Source organism: Amblyomma mixtum, chromosome 3, assembly GCF_055824585.1.
Source record: "Amblyomma mixtum isolate Tamu chromosome 3, ASM5582458v1, whole genome shotgun sequence".
NCBI classification, from domain to species: Eukaryota; Metazoa; Arthropoda; class Arachnida; order Ixodida; family Ixodidae; genus Amblyomma; species Amblyomma mixtum.
This window is the reverse complement of record NC_143014.1, coordinates 113,701,426-113,728,295: the sequence shown is the minus strand read 5'-3', so window position 1 is coordinate 113,728,295 and position 26,870 is coordinate 113,701,426. Positions and strand designations below refer to the sequence as shown.

General features: G+C 46.3%; 1 protein-coding gene across 1 annotated transcript in view; it reads left to right on the top strand.

The window, feature by feature from the left end:
• Positions 1–26,870, top strand: part of LOC149351446 (nephrin-like) — a 389,383-nt gene that overhangs the window by 242,026 nt on the left and 120,487 nt on the right. Inside the window, exons 2-3 of the mRNA XM_089577024.1 lie at positions 15,087–15,434; positions 18,478–18,579. Of these exons, the coding sequence (XP_089433150.1) occupies positions 15,087–15,434; positions 18,478–18,579 (450 nt within the window). The remainder of the gene's footprint in view (positions 1–15,086; positions 15,435–18,477; positions 18,580–26,870) is intronic.

Genomic DNA, 26,870 nt, shown 5'->3' with positions numbered 1-26,870 from the left:
TATAAATCATTACTTTAAATTCGAATCGATTAGTGCAACAGTAACAAATGTTTAGTGGGCAATGCAAATTTAACGTGAACACAAGTAGAGAAAGAAATCTGGCACTGAGAAAATGTCCCAGTCCTAATAATGAAACGCGTCCGCAGTTGGAACATTGCTCATAAGGCTGTGACACGAGCAAGCTAAAACCGAAAAGATCTGATTTATGAATTATATTTACGTATGCAGTGTGATAAGTGCAGATTTTTTGTCAGTTTCAGATTCTAAACGGTGTACGAAGGCAGTTCTAGCTCTTACGTATGTAAACACTCTGAGGAGCCTCAATGGCACCGAGCTTGGAAAAATTTTTTATGTTTAAAGCCGCCCAATGATCGATCATAACTTAATCAGGGAGCTTTTTCAAGCATCGCGAGTTCGAAAAATCAAATTCGACAAGTTAATCTCACAAGTGGAAATATGGGCATTTTGTCATGATAAAGGCTAATTGATGCTAAGAATAGGTTCTTTTTTCAACAATTCAGTTTTTAGCTGCTTTCGTGATCCTCTGGCGTGTCTCCCGCAGTTTGTGCACTTCAGCTCTGGCTATTCTTTCATAGCCGACGTAATGTCATGATTACCCTTAAAGTTTAAGGTCAGTCCCTGTACCGACGAAGGCTTCTTGTTACGCACATTTCATACACGCGCCGATCTCCACATTTTCAGTGGGTCCTTCTTCGTGTTTTGCTCCAACATCAACGCCTAATTAACGGATCAGTATCAAGTGCAGCAAGCACCATTTTAATTTGTTTCAGAAGAATCTCATCAGCTTTACGTCTTCAATCTCATTTAACCATTCATCGCTGTCTTGAGCACTTGAGTGGAAGTGTCTTAAATACAACCTGCCCTTACAAAATCTTTACGTGCAACAATCCTTGCACACAGATACAATCCTTAAATACAGCATTTCATAGTCAAAGCCCATAATTTCATTACGGCTACACTACTAAGAGAATTATGCTACCTACGACCCACACCACCCGGAGCTCCTAACGACACCAAACTACTAGTTTGGTGTTAAGGGGCGAACCCGCGCTTAAATAGAGAACAGAGCGAATGAACGCACTAATGTATTAACCTCTAATCCGTCCTGCTCTCGCATATGCTTCAATTTTATCGAACCCTTGAAAACACTGCGAAACTATCAAAACTGAATTAGCGAGAAGAGTAGCTTTTTATTTTTTTTCTGTCTATGGTAGGACTACGTTCTATCTTCATCTGCAATGCCTTGCTCTCTAAATTTAGCCTTGCTCTCTGCCCCCTGGCTAACAGAATCGTTAGACCTTTATTACGGTGGTGATGCTGTTCGATGACGCAACAGCTGGGGGGGGGGGGGGGGGGGGGGGGGAGCCATTGAAGTCACCTTCACGTATACACCTGACGCAACGTATACCCACCGAAACCACCCACGGCACGTCTAAAATAAATGAAGTACAGAGCCACCCACGGCACATCTAAAATAAATTAAGTACAGCGAAGCCTGCTTCACAGCTGAGCTGTCGCAGATATTTCACATTCTTCACGGGGGTTGGAGGAGAAAACTTACAACGGTAACACAGAAAGTAACGAGCTAACAGGCGTGAACGAAGCTGCCGAAGTATTTAGTGAAGCATGAACCAACTAGCTCAGTTGAACACCCTTACACCTTTGACGCTTATTGATTTCTGACCGCTTTTTGCAGTGGTCGGCGTCGCTGTTGAAAAGCTTGTAACGGGTGCACTAACTTTTTGCGTTAGACGCCTGAAGGTGATGCTCTCTCAAAATCATCATCATCATCAAGACTATGGCTACTGCAGGACACAAGCCTGTACCATATTTTTCTCTTCTAGTAAGGAACAAGCCAATGCTCTAGTTTGGCTATTTTCGTGTTCTAGTAAGCGGCTTGTCAGCTTACTAGAAAATGTAAACAACCAGACCAGTGCATTGCGTCCAGTACAGGGCCCATGGAGAACTAAGTAAAGAACCACAAGGAAATGGGCCTTGGCGCCAGTTCCTAAAGCGAGATTGAAACCCCCTGTTGATAGAATGCATCGAGTAGAAAACGCAAAAATTGGGTGGAACGTCAGCCGCTCCAGAAAGAAAAAGTGGCGCTCTTAGCGGGGCGTCCTAAATAGAGCGCTTGGGAAAATAGTTTTGATAAGGCGTGCCGGAGGCGAATATCCCATTTACAAAGAAACAATGAGGCTTATGAAGAAATACAAGGGCTTGAGCTACAGCTTAAGCTAATGGAAGAGGCAGCGAAGACATAAAAGCGCCAAAGGCTATCATGTTTTCTACGGAAAGCAGAAGGAATCTGTGCTGCTATAAAAATCATCAGAAACGTGCTTCTTTAAGGTGGTATGGATCTGTTTCCCGCATTGAAGCGAATTTTTAATTTGGGGAATTCCTCTGTTAGGTAGGCATTGGTCATTTTTAATGCACTGCTTCAATCGATGACCAACTGGCGAACCGAAATAGGAGGATCTTCAGGGGTCGCCTATCAATAAGTTTGGTTTCCTTAGCTGTTTTCGAAATAAATATTATAGAAGCATACTCAATATGGCAGGATGGAACCAGTTTTTGTATAGCTCAATGTCACTGCTTTAAGCCGTTACGTTATTACAGGTTTATAGGCAAGAAGCTAATTAATTTTTCAACACGAACTTTCATTGTCATTATCAAAGGGAGCACGACACACTTGGTTTCAAAAACAAAGTTGTTTCGTGTTATCTTCGTCCAGTTATCGTCCAAGCTTGTTAAGGAGAGGTCATGGTCGGTTATTCTTGTCTTATGCGGAGGTAACTACTTTTTTGTTTCGTTTATAATTGGGCACGTCACCATCCCCAAATATCTTCGTTGAGGCTGCCCTTTATTTCCCTGTGTAAAGCGGCTGTTATTAGAACAAGGAACGTGACGCACACTGCTGAAGGCATTGAATTTATCACAGGAAGTGGAACGGCCGGCCTTTAATCGGCTATAGGAGCAAGATACGAGGCCACAGTTCGTGATTTTCGCTCCAGCCATATTACAGAGCTAAAAAAAAAAACGCGCAGTGATAATTAAGCCATGCGATTTCCTAAAGATAACTTGAAGCGCATATTTATGCACATTTGTTTTGTTTTTTTAACCTTATGCGTGCACGGTATTATGAAACAGGTGGCATACAATGAGGGACAACATCGATTAACGTTCCGGTTCAGTCCCTGTGGTTTTGACGCAAATTTTATAATAAATACACGCGAATAGACGCGACTTTCATATGCATGCTCGCATGCGCAGTTTTCTTCAAAGGAGATTGGGCAATTTTTTGGTTGCTGTTTTAATCTCGGCGCTTGTTGCAGGGCTCGTTTAGAGCTACGGATGTAGCGAACACTTCAGATTATGGAGAGTGCGGTTTGTCAAAAAAATGTTTTGTATAAAAGCTGTTTAATGCGAAATGTACGCAGTGCCCACCTGCGTACGGCTCTTTTTCAAATCCCGTTTTTCTACATATCCGCACACATCGGAAAATGAAGTAGATTTTCGGAAGAATAAACAATAGAGAGCACCACTTAATTCCAGGGGGTCGATGGCATGCACATAAGTATGCATATACGCATGCACACGTGTGCTCTGTCGTAATCATGAGGAACGAGATTATTCATTACTGACGGGTTGCTAGCTTTAGGCCTCTACTACATATTAGATTTCTGTGTTCTACCTTTCGCCTCCTCTCTTTGTTCGCGGCGAGGATATTTTCAAGGTCAGCATTGCGCGTCGCTGAACGTTGGGATTTGCGCACTGTTACCCGCGCACGAAAAGAGCGGAAGTGTCAAAGTAGAAGTGTCGTGTCGTGCGATAGTGGCGTCTCCCCGGCTGCAACGTTGACGCGGCACTCACGCTCATTGCCGCAGAAGAGAGCTCAATCGAGATTAAATTTAAAGCCTCAAGCGTAATCTCTTCCCGAGAGAACGCATAGCCGTCTCCGCATAACGATGTTAACGTGTGCTTTCATACACACTCACAGCAAAGACAAACAATGCGCCGGCATAAGTGGAAGAAGCCCTCGGAGCGAGCCGCGCTTTTGCAACGCGGGTTCAGTGCTCGTTCCCCAGCCGTGGTTCGCGGCCCAATTTTCTCCCGAAAGCAACTGTACTTCTTTTACTGAATGGCGCGCAGAAAAGCTCATTAGGCCGCATACGGTGAAACGGTGAGTCTGCTGACAGGCACGCTACGCACAGCTGCTAAAAGGCTGAACGTTGCGCAAACTGAGGTACCAGAATGATAGCAATCACCGGCACTGAACAGGGTCGTCCAGAGACAGGCAGTGTCTCGACGAAGGCTCGAGGAGCGCGTTTTTGCTTTAGCAAATCTTTCTTTTTACGCACGCGGCAGGAGCCCAACTGCGACGCCTCGAGCGCCAAAATTTGTACGAGAGCACACGCGTTCTTCTGGTGCCTCCGTGCAAAAGCTGCGCTGTTTTGGAGCTGACAGCGTTCTCACTTGGAGACAAAATAGAAATTTTTCTCTTATTACTTGCATAAATGAATGTCGTGTTCTAGCGCAAATCCACGAAGTTCTTCGGTGAGAGTGTACCATGGCGCACAAGCAAGAGAGATTTGACGATAGGTGTTTACTCATGCTACTTGTCCCTACAGATTTATAAACCCTAACCCAACGCAGAAAAAAGGAGCTCATAAATTTTCAGATGAGGTGAAAAAGCTCTGAGTTTTTTTGTTTAGTTTTGTTTTTCGATGCCAAGTAAAACTGTGTTTGGGCAGCATCGCTCCTCACATCCTCATCATAGCTCTCATGTCGTTCAACCCGCCAGTTGCTACCTCAATTCAGCTTCTACGTGGATGGAAGAACGTATATGCTATATACCTTCAATGCTTTCTTTAACTTCGCATTCGGAGTGCCATAAATGAAGCAACCGGGACCCGCTGGTGGTTTTTGGCTATAACCGGAGAAGTATTTTCAAAAAATCCACGTTATGGCTCGTTTCTACATGCTATCTGCATTACTTTCGAAAGAAGACCCTGAAGCGAAGTCGACGCTATTCTGGCTTTCCGGATGAACTGAACTAAGCCCGCCTATGCGTTTTCTGATATTTGTTGTCGGCCCTTTAGCTTCATTGCTTGGCATGATTCATATCTGTTATGTCGGTTTCGAGTTTTCTTCAATGTTTTTGTTTTATTGACTACAGAGCGCTTCTGAGCAGAATTATACAAATCTTGCTGCTTAATGTTCAATGTCTTCGGTCACGGCGACAGGCCCTTGTCAGGTATTTCTTAACACCTTTAGTCTGTACGTCCTCGTTTTTTTCTATAGCATGAACCGAAAAAGGAAAAAAAACAATAATTATTCTTATTATACATGTATATACAATTATATTTCCCTAAAACGACACTCCAATTCCCTCTTAATTTGTTACCGAGTTTAGAAAAGAATTACCTTTTAATACCGCTAACATTCCTGTCTTTCTTTCAATTGCATACTTCTCCTGGCGTAAGCCGTAGCCTAAACAAGCGCGCATTGCGAACTCGTACGACGTCGTTCTTTTTCGTCTTGGCGTGTGCTGCATTCTCGCGGAAACCATCAACCAAAGTGAGCCAGGTCTTTTGCCCTATCTTGTTGCCGAGCCCACATGTTGTCAGATGCAGGAGAGAGTTTCATCTCTCAGCTCCTGAGCGCCTCCCGATGCGCTGAGACAGCTCGCAACAGCACGGAGTGCCGGCGCTACTCTCCAGCGTACAACAACACGCCGGCGCTCCGCGCAACTTCCCGAGCACTCGACTGGGACTGCGTCGGCGGGGTCCCTGTCGTTGTCGGCTTGCTGTCTTCGACTCTTCGACAGCACGGTGCGCAAGCGAAGCAAGTGAAGCGCCCTGGCCCTGAGTCCCACTGTGCTTGCTTTTCGCCTAAGGGGCTGCGATGCAGGGCGTCCAGGCTAAAAATGCCTAATATTGCGGATTTCTCAAACGCCCTTTCCGGGTATTTCTAGAAGTTCTCGGAGTTCCTCACTTATGCTCTATCTTGTGGCGAATTCTGAGGGAGCAACGGCCGTCTTTACGCGCAGAGAAAGCTGTCTGCGTGGAAGGCTGTTACTATGTGGAGGAGGGGGCGGGGGGGGGGGGGGGGGGGGGGACTCAACGCTTTCAGCTGCCCCTGAAGAAAGCGAACAACTGTTACTGCAGTCGATGCAATGGGGAGGATAAAATATTGATTCACGACAACCAAACAGGTCTTGTTTTAGTGATCTTGGAGTGATCATTTTTTCCAAATTTTCCGCTCCTCCTGGTTTACATACCCTTTGGAAGCGTGTACAAGCAGCGTAGTTCAGTCTTGAAAGGACGAGGTGGTAGTAAATCTTGAAGAAGAGGACTAATTTTGTTGATTCAGTCCTCGTGAAAACAACAGAATCTCAGGGCAGTTTTAGCAAAATAAATGCTCACTTCACTTGGATCCCACGTTCTTTCGGATGATACTGCTCTGAACAGTGAATATAGCGGACTATAAGGTAAGCATTAGATGCCCGAGGGACAGTGCCGGCAAGCCTTGAGCGAGTGCAAGGGCATCATGAAAGCGGAGATTACATCTAATGACACACGTGAGCAGGAGCATGATAATCAATAATAGGTCTGACACAGCGTTTCTTAAAATGACTAATCGTCTCTCGCAGCTCGTCCATGACATGCGACATCCAAGAAACCGGGTGAACGTAAGGCAAACAAATCGTCATATACTCTGGAATCGGCTGATTAGAGGATGCGTGGTTTCTTGGGCACCGCGAGGAGAGGAGAAAGTAGAACAGCAGCACAAAATTCCGCAAAAGTTGATGAAAACGAGAACTAAAAATTTTCCTGATGGGGACGGCAGGGTTGATTCTACTGCCCTCATGGTTTTAAAAGCACGGCTGCGATTTTCAATACTTTTATGATCTCTTACGATTAGATTACGTTCGTTCTTTCATTGCAATGCTTTGAAGAAAATTTATAATTTAATTTATAATATTTTTATTTTGCCATCCGTGGAACTTCCAGTTTTCTTCTGGTCCAATGCGTACTTTCCCAGCAACGCGTCCCTCACAAGCTAACCGTCGACAAACTTGGTTTATGAGAGTGGAAGTTTCTGTGTACGTTTACCTAGAAACTATAAAAGGCGCCTTTATAGCGCGCAAAACTCAGCAAGAGCTTTAGAATCATTTCTTTTTCTTTCCAGGCCCGGGAGCCGCAAAATGAGACGTAACGCTCCGAGCGAGCTGCCTGAAGGCGTATTACCAACTCTAGCACGTAGTACATTTCATGTTTATGCAGGTGCTTCTGGCACTGCATGGTTGTTTTTTGTTTGATTCGATTTTTGTGCTACGACGCTGAGCCAAATCGGGAGCATACATTCTGATATTGGGGCCACGCGCGATGCCAAATATTAATTTATTTCTATTAATGTGGCACAGGCCTAGTATTCGAGGCGTTCATTTTTTTTTAATAAAAAATTGTTTCCTTGCAATGTTACTGGCATCAGGAATTTTTTCGGATGCTTATAGCGCCACCACCTCTGTAATTAACTTAGAATTCTTGCGTGCACTTGCTACGCAGAAGTTTGCTATTTTAGATCGGTAAACTTTTATTCACTCACTCACTCCACTCACTCACTCACTCACTCACTCCACTCACTCACTCACTCACTCACTCCACTCACTCACTCACTCACTCACTCACTCACTCACTCACTCACTCACTCACTCACTCACTCACTCACTCACTCACTCACTCACTCACTCACTCACTCACTCACTCACTCACTCACTCACCTGCGGCCCTATGAGAGCAGTGATGTCACTGCGGTCCGTGCTTTGTGCTCATGTTAGTTACTAAGGTTCTTATAAAGTAAAATAAGGGGTGGGGAAGGGTAAGAAAAAAAAGGGGGGCAGTTACGTGGCCCCTCAGGCATCCGCCATTCTGTGGTCATGTCTGCCGTTGCAGAAACTTGGTGACGTCGCCAGTTCATGATCAGTTGATGACACCGATCTCTACTAGACTGCTGGATTGCGCATCGGTCGCCCGAAAGTGAAGCCACCGCAAGTAAGCGGCCGCGTCCCGGATATCAGCCTTTGGCAGTGAACGAAATTCAGCATCAGCATGGTTCTTCAATTTCTATTTTCACCTTGACATTTCGTATTTTCGTTGTTCTCGTTTTTTTTTTCACGATAATGCCTACCTGTAGCGCCGTCAACTGCATTAGGAGACCAGCAAAGTCTTCGGACAAGGCGCCTAACAAACAAGGGTTCTTTGCATTGCAATTGGACGACGCCAGCAGACGACAGGGCGTCGCAACACACAACACGCACGGAGCCTCGTCTGCTGAGCTCACTGTCGTCCCGTAGCACTAGCATTCCTAACGCTGCTCTTTATTGTGATGCTTGTTCCCACGCTCTGAGCTCAAGTTATACTATTAATGGGGGTAAATTTAATAAAGAATAATTAGAAACCTACACCAGGCAGTTGACTTTGCAGTGACCACTTTTCCAAATTAGGTTTAGATCGAACCGGCCCGATGCGATTACTATCTAGTGAGGTGCCGACGGTGCTCTGGTTCACACCAGCGCGCCCACAAGGCATGGTACAGTTTTCCCAACGTAGTGTATCAAGTAGTCTCGTATTGTACTAAATTATGCCTGAATGGGCTTTTATTCGTGATGCTTGGTGCAGTTGACTTGTAATAACGCTTGCCCTCCGCTCTTTCTTGTCCAGAATTTCTCTCGCGCTGTGCTTATTGAAAACGACAAGCGTTGCCGTTTTCGTCCTTTTCGGTAGTCGTTTCTCTCGCGCTGTGGATCTCTAAATAGGCTAATGACAAGCCCGAAAATTGTTTTACGTGCGTCTTCCAGGTGCAGCTGTACAAACGTGGCTGGGCCATGGAGTTAGCTTAAAAGCACGTCTGGAACGTACTAGACGTCCTAAAGCGATAAGCATTCCCCGCCATTGATGAGCCTTGACATCGGCTGCCTGCAACTCGAAACTGAAACTATGGTAAAACGAGCGGCTTTTCGATGGACGAGTGTCAAGATTTCCACCATCGATCGCCTATGCTTTGCTAGGCAAAAATTTGGTTTTAACATGATGCTGGCATCATCATTACTCCACTAGTACTTATTTACGCTTTGAAGACAATAACCTGATAACAAAGTAATGTATAATGTATTACGCACCCCTTTACTGCAGCAGGGTGAAACCTGCATGTCTGTATTCCTCAGTTTGTCTGAAATTACAGTGTTCTCCAAAATATACTCATTTGTCGCGTTCAGCCGCCGCGGTGGCTCAGCGGCTATGGTGCTCGGCTGCTGACCCAAAAGACGCGGGTTCGATCCCGGCCGCGGCGGCTAGAATTTCTTTGGAGGAGAAATTCTAGAGGCCCGTGTACTGTGCGATGTCAGTGCACGTTAAAGAACCCCAGGTGGTCGAAATTTCCGGAGCCCTTCACTACGGCGTCTCTCATAGCCTTAGTCGCTTTGGGACGTTAAACCCCATAAACCAAACCAAACCATTTGTCGCGTTCAGCTTGCTTATTTCTTTTATATAACAGCAGATATTACACGAGAGCAAAGCAAACAACTGTGGCCAAAAGGATGAAAAACGCCACTTTTTTCATTGAAATACACAACAGACACCCGACTTCCGGGACAGGCCGTGCTAGTTCCGGTGGCTTCACTCGCGCTCGCCTCGGAAAGCTGGAATTTCGGCATCCAGCCACCTATCGGAGATCAGTGATGATGACCATCACTTGGCCGCGGCTGCATGCGTACGGTATTGAAGCTGATGGACATCCTCCGGGGGACGAAGCGTGCAACTAAGCTGCAGGCTCACTACTGCGGTATACGTTTTAGTTACCGGAAGCATCGAGACTAGAACTCGTGGCTGCTCTCCGACTAGGCTGACTATGTGTGTAGTGTTTAGCCTGTTGCACCTCTGATGGTATGCGCTGGGTAATCTTATTTTTATTTCTTTTTCTTGCCCATGTTACTCTCTGTGTGTACAGTGAGCACAACCTGGAATACGTCGCGCTCCCTAGTATACAAAAAATGACTCCGCTCTTTTTGTTCTTCCTTCGAACGTTTGGGGCATAACTTCAACGCCAAAAACAGGAATTCTAGGCCATCAGGCGGTGTGTGACATTGACAGCATAACTGTCGGAATAACTTTTAATTCCAAGAATGATTTTGTGCAGAGAACCGAGATGACTAGGCTTTTCCGAAATAATGGCATGAGCGGCTGCCGAAATTTCATAGAAGAAGGTACCACAAGTCGGCACACTATTTTAAACCGGTGCGCGGAATTGTTGTCAGGAGGCCAGATTATAGGAAAAAAAGGAAACCGGCTGGGTAGGGGGGGTTATTACTTCATTATGTTTTTCGATGATGCTCGAAGTAAGGTTGCCAGTGGGAATGCATGATGATGGGAGTCTTTGCATAAGATACGATGTTTTTCGGACATCGCGAGTGCCGCATGCTGTCGCAAATTCCAGTGACTTGCTTGTTTGGTAGGCTGAGCAAAGCGAATCCTTCTTGAATGCTTTTATTTTAGTGTTTTGCTTTTTGAAATATCGCAAATGAAATTGGTTGCTCCTCTCTTCGTTTGTGATTATTTACGTGGAGCACCGCGATCTAAAGAACCTGTCCAGAAAGCAGTTCAGGAAACTAAGAACATAAGCACTAGCAATCTGCGTCATCTATTTTGGGCAGTACTTTTCTTGGCTTGCATATCAAGTGCAGCTACTTCTGTGCACATCCAGCCCTTTAAGTAGGGAGCTTATGTTGGGAAAGTAACGTTTTTGGTGGAATTGTTTCTACCCTCCAAGTTTCAGACCGCGCATATGACATCATTATATTAAGAAATAAGCATTTTCCTGGGGATTCGGTTTTCAGCTGAATGGCGTTTAAATAGTTTTTCCCGACTAGAACAAGCCGATACTCTGAACGAACTGTTGACTTTGGTGCAATCTGGTAATGCTGACGGCAGCGTAACATACAAATACTTTTCGAACACTCTGTACTGTCATCTTTGCCATTTAAAAAGCACCTCTGTGAATGGCCGTTTCATTTGCTGTAATAACGTTTTCAAGGCCGGCTGTGTATAGATTATGCAGTGGACCGCCGAGCTGGGTCAGGGTTATAATGCACGGCGGCTGACACGAAAGACGCGGGTTCGATACCGGCCATGGCGGTCACAATTCGATGAAGGCGAAACGTTTGAGGCTCATACTATACTGTGCATGTCAGTGCACGTTAAAGAACCCCAGGTGGTCGACATTATTGGTAGCCCTCCATTACGGCGCCCCTCATACATTGAGACAATTTGGGAATTTAAACACCTGAGCCAAGCTAAACGAAACCAGATCACGGCCGAAAGCAACGAATATAAATCGATAGAGCATTTACTTTACGTTCATGCAAGAAATAAACTTTTTCGAACCCTCTTGCTTCAGGGCCGCCGCGGTGGCTTAGTGGTTATGGTGCTCGGCTGCTGACCTGAAAGACGCGGGTTCGATCCCGCCTGCGGCGATTAAATTTCGATGGAGGCGAAATTCTAGAGGCCCGTGTGCTGTGCGATGTCAGTGCACGTTAAAAAACCCCAGGAGGTTGAAATTTCCGGAGCCCTTCACTACGGCGTCCCTCATAGCCTGAGTTGCTTCGGGACGTTAAACCCCAATAACTCAATAACCCAGATTATGCAGAGGTTCGTGCGGACGCTTTGCAGTTCGTAAACCCACATGCATAACCCGTACGATTTTAGACCACTTCTTCTGCAAATGATCGCCGCACGTCATACTGCCACTGGCCGCAAAGTGACAAGCGCTTCCTTGGTTTGGTTAGACCTACGAACTATCTGGAGCACCAGGTTGATACACGGTTTTGATGTCTGCGGTTAAAAGCTTTGATCACGGCCGAGTGTGCGATGGCTTAACGTAGTATTTGGTGCAAGCGAATGAGCATTGCAAGCGCAGCAAGATATCTATAGGTCGTTCCAGAAATGCTATTTTTCTTCCATGTCGTCATTCTGGAACGTAACTCTATAAAAGGTCCTCATACTTTCCGATCCCTATCGGTATACGTTGCTATCAGCGTCCTACATAGGGTTTCGAGGTGGAGTGAATTCTTTGTTTCGAAACTGTTCGTTTGGCACATTGTATCCTATTATCCAATATCCTCATCAGAGTGACCACAAAATAAACAAAAATGTTTTAGCAGTGTTTTAGGGCACCGGTTTCTAATATAAGGCTCAAGACTTAGTCATACTCCACAGAGTGCCTCTCACACCCGGTTATATATTCGTCTACGTTACTGGCCGCACATTGTCTTGGCTACTTAATAGCGTTTACAGCCCAAGTGTCTACTTCGGGTTTCCAGCAGATTGAATATGCAGGTGGCATAGTGCAGGATGTCTCACGTTTGCCGCAGTGTTCAAAAAATTTGCAGGGTTTCAACCAAGGCTGAATCGTGTTAGATGTGGGAATGCACCGTTTGGCTTGGTTGTCCAAATTGCAAGGTAGAGCCTTCATCATCTCGCAAGTCTCTACCGGAACGTCCACGATCGGGTCCTTTATTCCGAATTTTCCGTGAATCGAGTACAACAATCGAGGCATTTCCATAATGGGCATACGGGGGAATGCGTGCATTCTGCCACATTTCAGGGTTTATCTGTATATTTTATGTATATTTGGTTTATGTATATTTGGTGCATGGCTAACTGATTAGCAGCAAGTACCATCATGTCGCGTTTTCTAATTATCCCTTCGACAGACAACTCAATTTTAGCGGTAAACAGGAGCCAAGGGGGGTACGTTAAACCTCCCGTCCAGTACTCATAATTTGGAAGATGCTGTCGGTGTTCTAGAAACACTTGGTGAATTTCGCTTCCATCACGATCCTGCAGCATGGAAAATAACAGGTGTTTCTCCTGTTGTGACATTAGACGGAAAATGTGTCGGCAAGTCTAAGCTGCGCGTAAGCATTTAAATGGAGGCTGCCATGCCTCTGCAATCACCAGAGAGCTCGCTGTCGCTTGCGGCACGCCAAAACACACCCGAAGACCTCTAGCTATCTGCCTCTGTGAGCACTCTTCTGTGATCCGCGATAGGCTGTGCAGAATAGGTACAGAGTGCTCAATCTTTTGTCGTATGAGATCATTGTGCACTTTGTGCAGAGATGGCGTCGAGCTGCCCAAGACGAAGCAGCAAGTGTGCGAAGAACATTTACCACTAAGTTCACCTGATCGTCTAGTGTGTGTGGTCCAAGTCTGTTGTCGACCCAGCGCTACTCCCAGTCGGCGTATCTCCTCTGATATGTTAAACGAACCCAGCTCGCTTTTCATCATGGCGTGCTTTGCTGGGCTGTCGACACGTCTGGCGGCGATATCAGACTCTGGTGAAGCTGTGGTCGAGGTTAAGTTGATCTTTTTTTTTGTTTGCGCCCCAGATGGAAGTTGATGAAGACGGCATTGTGCAATGTGCAGCACGAGAGGGGTCATTCTCTTTTCTGTACTGCCATGGCCTCTGAGGGCAGTGTTACGTACTCGCCTTTCATTGCACGTGCAGTCTGGGCTAAATGTTTCTGCGAATTCAATATAGAGCTGTTTCCCTGTGTTATACGAAGTACTCTTGAGTCTAAGCCCTTTTTCGGTAAGTTAGTCAGTGCATCAAAGAGAAATTTTTATCTCAGGTCGGCGAGAAATGTGTGCAGAAATAGTTTTATCGATTACAGAGAATTCGGATGGGTGACACATGAAGCACTAGGACTTTAAAAACAGCACTGGTAAATTATTTATTTCGCAGAATAATACTTCAACTGTTCATGTGGCTCACATTTGCAGATGATGTGCACGGTTTTAACTCAGTAACTTGCAACGCATGCTTGGGTATCACAGCAGGACGCCATTAACTGCAAAAAAATACTTCAGTCACAAGATATTGCATAGAACATGCCCTTCTCTGAAGCAGCGACTTCAAATTACTGCGCGAATGCATTTTTTAGCTTTACTTTAGCAAATGAAATATGCCACAGTGTAATATTTATTTCTGCTTACGTAGGACGGACTCTAAGTACAAGGGCCCTAGATCTCATCACGAAGGAAGCCTTTCAGAGCTATGCGTAGAATACTTACTCTAGAGCCTAATATCACAATCTTACTGCCAAAAGCTGAGAAGATAACTTCTTGAGCACAAATAGCCGTCGTGTAGTCTTTGATAGTTATTCCTCCATATTCTGCTCAGCTTATATATATAAATTTAATTGGCGTAACCACATGGTGCGCTGTTACATTGCTGAATTAATGAAATTCCATCTCAGTGACCCGACGGATAAATTCTGCATGTGTTCTGGAAGTTGAAAATTCGAATATATGGTGTTGCTTTACAGGCCGTAATTTTGCTGGGAAGTGATTTTAATAACTTTCACATATGTAATTTGCGCGCTTTCCACCTTTGCTTCTTTATTTTACTTGTTTTCTGACGGTAAATAGCCCATCGAGCTTTCTCGTATTGTGTTAGCGTTGTGTAGAGCACTTCTGTTTATATACTCCATTTATTTTACTTCAGTAGTAACGTTTCTAGTTACAATCAAATGAAGAATTACTAACGTCCATCCGATAATTTGCAGAATGAATGTTGAGGCCGAATGTATTGTCATCTGAAAGTTGGCCTACAACTCCAAGCCCTTCGAATTCTCAGCTCGGCCTCACTCGCCATATCTAGCCGCCCTGGATGCCTTAGTTGCTTCCGTATCAGGACAATGGTACATATTTGTTTAGTTGCGATGATTTGAGAAAGTGGCTCAGCTTCCTTCGTAGACGCAATGCTTTGTTCCTGCGGGTGCCACTGAGAAATGGTTCCCTTAATCTACTGCAACCCAAGGGTTTGTCCTCAATACAATTCCCCGACAGCGCTCAGTTCTACTTTCGGTTATTCCAATGTTCAACACGTTTACCTGTGTAGCCGAAGTAAAACAAGTGTACACTTCCGGCAAAAGGGAACATGTTCCAGCGGGGTTCCAAGGGAGAGACACACTGATGTGCTGGTTCTTCTCTGGCGCTTCGCAGAACCCCAGCAGGTGCTTGCGCTGCCGGGGAGCCAGGCTCGGCTGCCCTGCGACCTGGGCGGCTCGTTCGGCGCGTCCAGCGTAGAGGCAGCGCCTTCGCTCATCAGCTGGACCCGTGGCCCGGCTGCCACCGAGCCCCTGTACAGCGTGGTTCGCTCCCGTGGAGTGGCCCTGGTGCAGGCCGACCACCGGATGGCGCCAGCCTGGAAGGACCGCCTGCACTTCTCCGTCTCGCGCGGCACCCTGTCGCTGGCCGACGTGTCGCCGGGGGACGCCGGTCTCTACGTGTGCCGCGTGCGCTTCCAGCATGCGCCTGAAAGAATGTCCCGCGTGCAGCTCGTCGTGGTCGGTAAGTGGCTTTCTTTGCGTTGCAGTTGTCGTGTATCTGGATGACCTAACCGATCACGCCAGTGCAGGAAAAGTGCAACATTTTTTTTCTTGGCGGAAGACCAGGTTCTGGTTTATCATCGTCATCATCAGCCTGGCAACGCCCACTGCAGGGCAAAAGCATCGCCCATGTCTCCCCAATTAACCCTGTCCTTTGCCAGTTGTGACCACCTATCCCCGCAAACTTCTTAATCTCACCCGCCCACCTAAGTTTCGGCCGCCCCCTGCTACGCTCACCTTCCCTTGGAATGTTGTCCTTAAGGACCGGCGGTTAACTTACCTTCGCATTACGTACCCTGTCCAAGCCCATTTCTGCCTTTTGATTTCAACTAGGATGTCATTAACCCGCGTTTGTTCTCTCACCCACTCCTCCCGCTTGCGGTCTCTTTACGTTACAACTGTCATTTTTAGTTCCATAGCTCCCTGCGTTGCCCCTAACTTAATCTGAACCCTTGCAGGTTCTGAATCGAAGGGTCCAACAGGTCGTCAGATTCCCTCCTGTTATGTTGCCCTGCCACGACCTGCAGTCGCTAGGAAGGTGTGAACTATTTGACCTAGAATATTTGCTGCTAACTGTTAAAGGCGCTGCCAGTAAACCACAGGCTGCGTCGATTGGCGAAAACTTAAATGTTTGCGTTGGCAATGCGTCGCCATGGTAGAAAGTTGTCTTCCTAGTACCAAATTACAGAGATCAAAGTGAAGAAAGTGTTAAATAATCTAATAAATATTCTGATGGAGTGATAACGCAAGGTTTATCATACCCAGTAACTCTAGACAAGCACATTTTCAACGGCAAATAGTTTGTAAATGCAATATATGCATACATCGAAAGATTTCACCACAGCAATCAATCAATATATTCACAGACATTCTCTAGGCAAGTTCGCAATTTGTTACTGTCAATGTTTTTTCCTATCCTCGAAAACTTTCCCCGTTGCTTTTCTCTGGCAGTCTGAAGTACTCCATGCGAGCAATGGAGAAGTTTTAAAAGAAAGATTTTTCTACACACCGGAAGAAATAACCACTACCTTCAATATTTCCATAACAGTATCTTCGAGTATTTCACAGTTGCCTCACAATTAAAATTAATGTCCAAGAATTCTGGACATCAGAAGGATGGTATCATATGTGACGGCCGTTTACGCGGTGCTTACCGAAAATCAATGGCTTTTTCTGTCTCTGTGCCTACTTCCTCGTTTTTGTTGAGCATGTTTTGGTATGTTAGTTCAACTTCCCAAAGCTCCACATGAGATGAACAGACAGGATGAAAAGTAAAAACAAGAAGCGGCCAGAGGCAGCATCCTAGAACAGGGTCATAAGGCCGCCGTCGCGGTTGCCGAGTGTGTATGTGCTCGGCTGCTGACCCGTAAGACGCGGGTTCGATCCCGGCCGTGGCGGTCGAATTTCGATGGAAGCGAAATTCTAGCGGCCTGTGTAGTTTGCGATATCAGTGCACGTTAAAGAACCCCAGGTGGCCGAAATTTCAGGAGCCTTTCACTACGGCGTCCCTCATGGCATGAGTCTCTTTGGGACGTTAAACCCCCATAAACCAAACCAAAACAGGGTCATAAGGTAAGGCCGTGGAGAAAACTTCGGGAGAGTGCGCACGAAAAAGTTCGTCTCTCTGTCTTAAGCGGTCAGTACAGCTCGCAGAAAATTTCGCGCGCTGTTTCGGTGGCTGTGAATCTTAAACTCTTGCCTTCCATCACATGAACCGTCTAAATGCTTAATACATTTCGGACAAAGTATTTATGGTTTGGCTTATCAGGTAGAATAATGATTTTCTTCTGTAATTAGGAGAAGCGCGCCACTTCGCCAGTGTAGATATTTTTTTGCTATGAGTATTAGAAGTTTTGTCACCATCCCAAATACATTTCCAAAAATAGGTAACAAAAACCTATTAGCGCATGAATAAGAGAAAGCTTCTGAAGTACAGCGTCCGAAAATGCATGCAGCCAAGTGAGATTTTATGCGCCCAGTGGCCATGAGAGCGTTGTGATGGAGCGAAAAGCAAAAAAGATTAAGATCAAGCTCCTTTTTGGCCTCTAACCTTTGAGAGTAAAACGTTCCTGAGGTAATTTATCAAGAATGCGGAACCAAGAGGTATGGTTTAATTTAAAGCGCTCTAAATAGCGCGTAGGATACAAAGGAATCGGCTAAACGCGAGCATTTTCCAACGTTCTCAGTCAAGCTTCGTGCAGCAATTTTCGTTAGTAATTTATGAGCATTTCACTTGCTTTTCAGGATAACTGCTGCCTAGCCTTCCGACCTAAGTGTTTTTGTCAAAATCTTTCTTCAGTGCAATGAAGTTTTGTACGCTTTTATGCACCAGTAAGTAAGCGTCACAGCACCAAAATCGCACACTGCTCCAAAGAGCTGAATTGCGCATTCAAAATGCGCATTGCACAGTGCCTCGGTGTGATTTATGAGTTGGCTGGCGCTCAGACTATCTTTCTGCCGTGGCTGTGTTTTCCTATGGGTAGCTATTTGGGTTCCCGTGTCTTAAAAACTTGGCTGAATGTATAAAGCAGCAGAAAGAGACACCAACGCAGACCCAAGCGCGTCGTTTGAGCGCTGTAAACAAGCGTGGGGAGGTCTGTGCGTCAGCCGCGGTAAAGACCTTGTTTAATTTTATAAGTGCCATTTGGCACCTTAACTGCGTTGTATGAGAAGATGAAGACCACTCAGCACTGCCGCTGTCTCTTCGTCGTCATCGCTAGTGGCTGGAGCGCTAGTCTCGGTCTGAAGCTGCTGCCTCCGGCTGGCTATCTTGTCCTGCAGCGACCTGACTGCAGCCTGCATTGGTCGCCGTGACCCATCAATACATCCGCTCATCACTTGGTGGAGGGGCGCGGGGACCAGCTTGCTGCAAGAATTTCTAATTACTCCTTGTTTTTAATTTTAGCAAAGATGTCACACTTCTTATAGTTCTGATGTTGGTTGTGCGCATGTATGCAGCACTTGGTTACGTTTGTGTACAAGGCGAATGGCGCACGTCCATGCAGAGAGCCCTGGAAATCCTGTCCTAAAGTTCGACCCAGAGGCACCAGGCGGCATCCGGCTGAGGGAAGGACAGCGGCTGCGGGTGCTCTGCGAGGTGTTGGGAGGTAACGCCAACGCACAATGCAGCCTTTCTAATTTCAATCACTTACCTGCTTGAGTGCCTGCATAATTTGGTTAGCCGCACTAAGGTCAGAGCTGTGAGCGCTCATCGCAGCTGCTTTCTTCAATGTAGAGCACTGTACGATGCTTTTTAAATCCTGTCCTGGTTAATGCAGGTTACAACGCTGCCACAGTCTGTGAATTTATGCTGATAATACTTGTTGTTCTCGATGATACTTAGACCGCTGCAATTTCTGACGTGTACTTCTTCGTTTTCCACATTCCGCAGCTTTTAGAGACGTCTTGTGAAGACGGCAAATTATACCTGCCTTCTCTACGGAAAACTTGCTTTCATTAGTTCAATTAAGGACGCTCTCTCTTATATCTTACGACGTCAGCGCCTTAACATTCTTGTTTTAGTCTCTGAAGAAAGTCGAATCATTATTCAACATTCACGCCAACATTGCAGCACGTTGCAGCAGAGGCCTCTTCCGTGAAAAGGATGCATTTGGGAAAAGTCGGGATTATTTTTTTGTCGGTTTCGGTAGATAACCAACCTTTCCTTAGGAAAAGAGGTCAAAATGGTCATCTTAGGAAAAAGAACAACACTCATACAATTGAGAATACCTTCCCTTTCTCGTGGTGAATTCCACACCCTGATTTACTGCGTCGCGACCGAAGTTCTGTACTTCGATGTTTATTATATATTAAGCCCTACTTTCTCATTTTAGGCAGCGTCGCGAAGAGCGCTGCAATTTTTAAAGCCATCGCAGACAGCGTAATAGTTTTGGGCGTGGTGCAGTGGAATTCAGCACAGAAATAACAGCCAATAGACAGCTACGCAGCCGCGCAAAAATTAGCGCCCGGCTACGGCGACATAACGCGACATTCAGCGACAATTTGTGCAGAAAGGGAAATTAGTGAGGTGGGCAGTCGGAAAGCCTCTCGCGGAGTAGAGTCGCAAGCCGATGGTAATGCCGCGAGGTCGTCGCGGAAGCACACAGGATCACACATAGACAGACTGTTTTGCTTTTGAGAAGACTTCACTCCTCATTCAGCTTCATTCTTTCACCTCCACTCTGCGGGCGCCCTCATCTGCGAACTAGAAAGCTGAGGCACTAAGAGCTGTCGCCGTAAAACGCAGTGTAGCTCTTCTACGCAGCCGTATAGCTGCGCTTGGGCGGATGCTAAAGAGTAGTTGCTCCCTCGACTGAGAAACTTTAGCCAGAGTAATTATATTCGATAAACTGAGCTAGCTTGCTCTGTGCTTCCTCTTTGCGCTGCACAGATGTGTGCGGGTAACGTCGATATCACTTCGGAGGGAAATCTTGGTTGCCTAGAGCATCCCTAAAGGCTCCTGCTCATCCGTGAAGCGGGGCAGCGTCTCTCGGCCTTTTCGGCGGTAAAGATAAAGAAACGTCAGTTTTTTTTTTTTTTTCATTCACCAGGTAGCGCTTTCTCAGTAATCAAAACAACGTTCCCCTTCTATCGCACACCATTTCACGTAAAATGGTCGCAGATCAGATGTATACTTTATTAAGGTGGCAACCTGGGTGTGTTGGTACACGACTGAAAAAAATGGCAGTGGCTTAGCTCAGCTACGCGAGGATATACGTAGCGAGAGGTATGGTATATCCCTGGTTACGCCACCGCCGCATCACCATCATCTCTCGGTCGGAGGCGAGCGGCGCCGGCGCGCGGCGCCGCCAGCTGTGACGTCACTCGGCGACTCATCTCGCTCATGGGAGAGCGGCGCACCAGCTGCGCGGCTGTGACGTCACTCGGCTCCTTGCGCGTGAGCCCAAGTGGCGCCGAAGGCCCACAGTGAAACGGCGAGACTGCTGGTAATGTAGCTCCCGCTACAAAAGGCAGCGCAGAGAACACACGGGCAGAGACGAGGCGACACGGGCGTCGTCCGTGTCCCCTCGTCTCTGCACGTGTGTTTCCTGCGCTGCCTTTTTTTTTCTTTAGATACTGTCTTCTTGAAAGCCCATGCTGCCAAAAATGCTGTTAAAAACTCGATGTTTCTTGTAAGTCCAAAAATCTTTGTTTGCAGTTTAATGCGACCTAAATTATCTTCTTAATTCAGTGCTGCGGCACTATTGCTAGAGTGCAGGATCGTCTTCATTGTCGGGACAAATTGCCGATATTACCATCGTTAACAGCATGCTCTCGCCACGTGTAGCTTAAAAACTGTCTCTACAGACCAGGAAACGAGATGTGAAAAAAAAATGACAGAAGCAAAGATAGAAATCCCTCATAACTATTAAAGAAAGGCTTTCTGCATTCGAAGCAGATCTCCCTGAGGTTGCTTAACGTGCAGCTCGTGTGAAGGAGATACCTTCCCGCAGTCTGTCCAGGTCTCAAGGAGATCCATTAACGCGGACGCTTTGCCTCCTTTCAAGGATACTTAACGATGCACCGGGGCTAAAATGAAAGAGGAAGCGATTTTTGTTTCCCTTCCTGGACAGCCGCGCCAGCACTTTCCGAAAAGTAGAAAGGTCACCTTGCAAGCAGCCAGAGTTCAACCACGCTAACGGCCTTACCCACTATCTCAAACGGGATAGCTCACCGGTTTTCGGCGCATTGATAAGGAAAAATCCTGCGTCTCCATCTTTTTTAATGCAAATATAAGCAAGACGTGGGGTAGCGCTAATAAGCAAGAATGAAATCCCGGGCTCTCTCTCTCTCTCTGTGTGTGTGTGTGTGTGTGTGTGTGTGTGTGTGTGTGTGTGTGCGTGTGCGTGTGCGTGTGCGTGTGTGTGTGTGTGTGCGTGCGTGTGTGCGTGCGTGTGTGTGTGTGTGTGTGTGTGTGTATGTGTGTGTGTGTGCGCGTGCGTGCGTGCGTGTGAGCGCGTGTGTTCGTACGTAAATGTGTGCCTGGGTGTTAGTGTGTGTGCGTCCGTTCGTGCATTCGTGCGTGTTAAGGGTTTTGAAGCTCTGTAGGGCTTATGTATGCCAATAAAGTACACCTTTTGTCGCGCACTGCCCCGTTTGATGACGCGCTAAATTATTTACTATCGTATATTGAAAAAGGAGCCGTCAGCTTCCTTGTAAAAAATACCCCCCCCCCCCCCCCCCCTTTCAATGTCTGGCTAGAGGCAGTGCTTGGTTCAGCGCAGCGCTGCCTAGCTGCCAAATGGCGACTGTCCTTCCACTTGAGCCCAGCACTTGCTCGGGGGCATTGTTGAGCTCATCGCTGATTTTTCGTGATATTTTCACGGAAAAGATGTAGAAAATGTTCGGGTTATAAAATGTATTTCTCGTGTGGAGTAGTTGTAGCGGTATCTATTTGAGCACGAAGAAAGACATAAGTGATGTTTTTGTGACTTCCCTGGAGCTGCAAAGTTTGAGTATTGTGCGATTCACATATGAAGTTTCTCATCGAAGGAGATGGGAAACTTTGCGACGATAGGAAGGTGAAACGAGATATTACAGAGAGGCAGTATCTCGCGATTTTCGATTTTCTTCCTTCTGTTAATAAGTGAGTAGTAGACTTCTGTCCTCGACTTGCAACATTTCCAACATAAGCTCGCATACAGGTGATACAGTGAGCTCCTGCGCAGTCGAGAACACGATTTGCTCACCCAGCCTCATTCGCGAAGCTGGTGACCCTTTTGCAAAATGGTTGCTTGTTCGGTTGAAAGAGGTAGTGCTGCGAAAAGCGGAATTTTCGCCCATCACTATCAACAACTTAGAGGCTGAGTGCATCTGTACAAAAAAAAATATTTATATCAGCGGAAAAGCAGTGCAGACTGCTCACACGTCTTCTTTCTGCGCCCATCTATCGCTCTTTTCGTGTCGACCGTCAACACAAGATTGGACCCATTTTTTGTCGGACTCGCACCTGTTTCTTTTTTTTTATTCCCCGCACATCGAAAGACTAGAACCACCATCCCATAGTCGTGGCTCGCATACCTGATTATTCAGTCTATTGTCAGTGTCTGATGAGGCTGATTTCATGTGACACCACTAGTTAGTTTTCGTTTTTCTTCGTCATTTTCTTCGTTTTTCTTTTTTTCAGTACTGTTATTGTAGTTTTCTGCATTACATAGGTAGCTTTTTTTTCTTATTTCGGGTGAATTATTTCGTTCTCTGCTTAGAATATTGTATTCTCTCACACATGTTGTATTTCTTTTCAGTTTCTAACATTATACTTTCAACTGCACTTTTTCCGCTTTTTATCTGCTTTTTTGTATTTCCCCGCCTCCCTCTGTAATGCCAGGACGCTTGAGGGTACCGAAAATAGATAAATAAATACAGTGCCTTTGCTGTCGGTCTGCGAGACTGCGCTGATCCTGCACTGGGTAGTGTTGCCTGCATGCCAAGTGCTATCTGATTTAATAAAAAATTATTAAAATTTTTTGTAGCAGCTTATTAAACTATTGCCCGTTTTTTATGTGTGCCTAACGACTGGCGCACAAGGCACGCAATCACGTTCGTGTATGTCGCCTGATGCAACCGCTGATAATCTTCCATTTAGCTCTTCTTAGATGAAAGATCAAGGCAGACTGGAATCTCCATTCGTCACTAAAATAGCGTTCTCGCTCTTGATCAAGAAGGAAGTCATCTGTTGCGAATGGTCACCCCTGCAGCGTTCTGCTTCCAACGCACGCCTTCCGCTGCAAAGCAACTCTTAACAACCAACGAATGAATGCGCAAAAGAGAAAAAATCTCCATTTCTAAAAGCGAGTGCAGCTCTCATGCGTGGACATGATAAAACGCCGTGCGCACCATCTGTTCTTGTATTCTGGCTGTCTATCGATTTCTTTGCGATTTCACGTGTTCCCAGTTTCGTAGTACTTCCCCAGGAAAAAAAAAAGGAAGAAAATGGAGAGGTGGGGGGGGGGGGGGGGGGGGGCAGTTGGGTGCACTCCCGCCTAACAAACTAGCGCTGTAACGTGCAGCATCATCACAGAAAAGAAAAAAAGTTTAGTGGTGTGTAGGCGGTTTGCATACGTACGTGCATAACTTCGTGTAGTCGTAAAGATGGACCTGTCATGTTAGGCTTGCGCCGCCCGTCGCCTAAATCAGTGGAGCTTGTGGTTAAGTTGCACCTGAGTATGTTAAAACGGAAAGCATCTCTCATCTATGCCTATGCATGGTTGCATATGTGCTGGAACTATTCGGTGCAGCTTCTTGTGTGATCCTGAAAATCGATGCGAACGCACTCACATGCTGTTTCGTGCCTGAAAGCTGTCACTCTCTCCGAGATGTGTTTTTGCGGAAGTGGTTCTCGCCGTAATAAGAACCACCCGAGGTTATTCCACATGCACGAGAACTCCGATAGACGAACGCGCTTTTTATTCCACCCTCGGCCGCACGCCTCCGCCATACGGGGTAATCGAAGCACTGACCTCTAAATCATCGGCAGCCACGACTTCGGAGGCACTGGTGAAGCTCTTGGCGGCTGACTTTTATTACCCACTTTGTCAGGCGTAAATATAGATAGAATAAGTATATGTGGCTGCGAAGTGCTTGTTTTAACCTCCCTAGAAATTTTAATGTCCCCTTCAATTGCAATCCTTTTTTTTCCATTGTTCAGCCTTATGGTGTAAGCTTAGATTCTACCTTTAGACGTACTAAGTGTTAGTTTTCTGAACACTCAACAAAGTTAGCTGCGCATGCCTTTGCTTAATATCGCATAGCACCCTAAAACATAGAAGCCATTTGAACTTTCCATTTTTCTTATCCCGTGGAAGCTTAGCGACTACTTACAATCGGACGGTTGGACGCTGTTCGCGAATGTTTATTCATAACCGACAGAGCGCCTCTATACTTCTTGGCGCGAGGTTCTATGCGCTCGATATCGGAATAAATGTTGGTATTTAAAACCTAGAGTCTGAAATATAAGCCCGCTGAAGAGTGCTGTTTACTCGCATGGGTAAATAAACTTAGCTACCCGTGTACGAATAAGAACGCGTCAACTGCATTTATGGAACGAAGAGCTTCAAACGAACGTGGAAACATATCGGTACCACCGCAAAACTGATGGGCTTAGCACAATATGTCAGGTCTAGTGGCTCAGTGCGCGTGTGTGCGTGCGTGTGTGTGTGTGTGTGTGTGTGTGTGTGTGTGTGTGTGTGTGTGTGTGTGTGTGTGTGTGTGTGTGTGTGTGTGTGTGTGTGTGTGTGTGTGTGTGTGTGTGTGTGTGTGTGTGTGTGTGTGTGCGTGTGTGTGCGTGCGTGCGTGCGTGCGTGCGAGTGTGTGTGGTTTTCGCTTGGGTTCGTGCTCCAATGAAGCTCTTTCTACTTCGTGTGGGTACATGAGCTCAGGGCGAGGGCTTTGTGCAGTACTGTCATGCTTAACACGTGGGCAAACACAGCTGTCACGCCGCTGTAGATTTACTCCCGACCCCGCCAAGAATCCGCTGGGCCAATCTGAATAAGGCCCTAACTGAAATTTCCGCATAGCGTCGAACTACTGAGCGGTTCCTCACACACTACTACCCGTAATATCGTTGCTTGAATGCGCTTAGTGAGACGGTAGGACGGCCTGATTGAGCGACTGGGCTGAGGAAACCACTAACTCCATCTCTGTTGTTGTTGAAGTTGTTGCACGCTAAAATAGGACTAGCGTTACGTAATAATGCCGGTAATTCACCAAACAGGCCTCTATTACCCCTCACACAAGTACACAGATAGCCTCAGCTGCCGCTGTCGCCATGTCCAGGCCAGTTGTGTCCTGAAGGCATTTTAAAAGAAATTGGGAAGCCTTATTCAGAATTTCCCGATTCGCCCGCGGGAATTCGATGTCTTCCAGAGAACCGTGTGCCACGCCTATCCTCTTGAGAGAAACGAGTAGGGCTCGCCTCTCGGCGTTGTGATGACTTTAAGTAAGATGCAAATCACCGTACATAACACACAAGGAATTAAATAGAAGAAATACACATGGACAGTGCTAGAACACAACTAAGTTGTGTTCCAGCACTGTTCATGTTTATTTCATCGCCGTGTGAGCGCGTCCTGTTTTGCTGGTTTTTCTATTCCTTTGTAACATGCACCAACTGGCCCAACAAACTAAGCTTCTTCCATCTTTCCGCAGAACTCTGGTTGAAAGAGTGCTGACGATGTTACAGTTCTCTTCCGCTATGACCGAGCACCGACAAATGCGTTGCAGCCAAAACTGCGCTCCACTTAGCACAAGCGAGAAGAATGTTCAAAGTGTGGTCGAGGCTCTAAAATGACCAAGGCTAGTTCAAAAACTGCCTTCGCTTCGTCAAATGTAGACGCGGTGCACTAAGAGTGTAGGGAGGTAAGCCCGAGACGCATTCCTCTTTCGCAGACCCCGAAGAAGAGCTGCGCCGGTCTCTCCTAAGGGACCAAACTACATTAATAGCCATTGTGTAGCGAGGAGGCGGAGAAGTGGCAGTGGTCTTTCCTTAGGGCTCTTTCGGTGGAACATCTCTTAACCATCGAACTGGGCAGCCACCTCGGCTTATTTTGGTGTTGTCCGTCCGTCTCACCTGGACGGTCAGTAGTTGTGAGCGTACCCCTTGGCTGTTGCTGCCCCTCGCAAAATGCCAACGTTGTGTGTATTACTATGACCCGTCTTTCCACTATTAGGTGGGGCTAAAATCGACCTAACCAAGTCACCGCTAAACACAATCCTTAAATTTATCTCACTCGTTATTCTGTCCCTCAATTTTGCACTGCCTCGAAGCTCAATCCTTAAATTGACATTCCTCTGCAAAAGAAAAAGAAAAGAAATGAACTTTTCACGTCTCTTCTACCTGTGCTGCAAAGGATGTCAATGAGAAACTTTAGATGTTTTTTTCTCTGCAATATGCAACTCCAGAGCAAGATTCCGCTCTGTGTGGGATGATAGCGCTAATGGCATTTCGACTTTACTTCAAAGCGTCACGCTGACACCGCTATACAAAATGTTCTGAGGGCAATGCAAACGTTTTCATAGTGCGATGTGCTGATATTTTGTTTGGTGATGTCTTCAACAACGCTCGCAGGCTTTCTGTCCAGTGCGAAACATCGTATTCACACGCTCAGCTCTCTAAATAATAAACCATTTCGTTACGATACGTCCGGTTTGATCGAACAGCCATTGAGCACACGGTCACACGGTGTATGTATGCAACAATGAGCCATCCGCCGTGGTGTCTCAGTGGCTTTTCTTTTCGGCTGCTGATCCCAAAGCCATGGGAATAGAATCCTGGCCGTGGCCGCCGCATTTCCATGGAGGGGAAATGCAAAAACTCCCGTGTGTTGTACGATGTCAATGAACGTTAAGGAACACCATATATGGTCTATATTAATCCGGTGCCACCCACTACAGCGTCCTT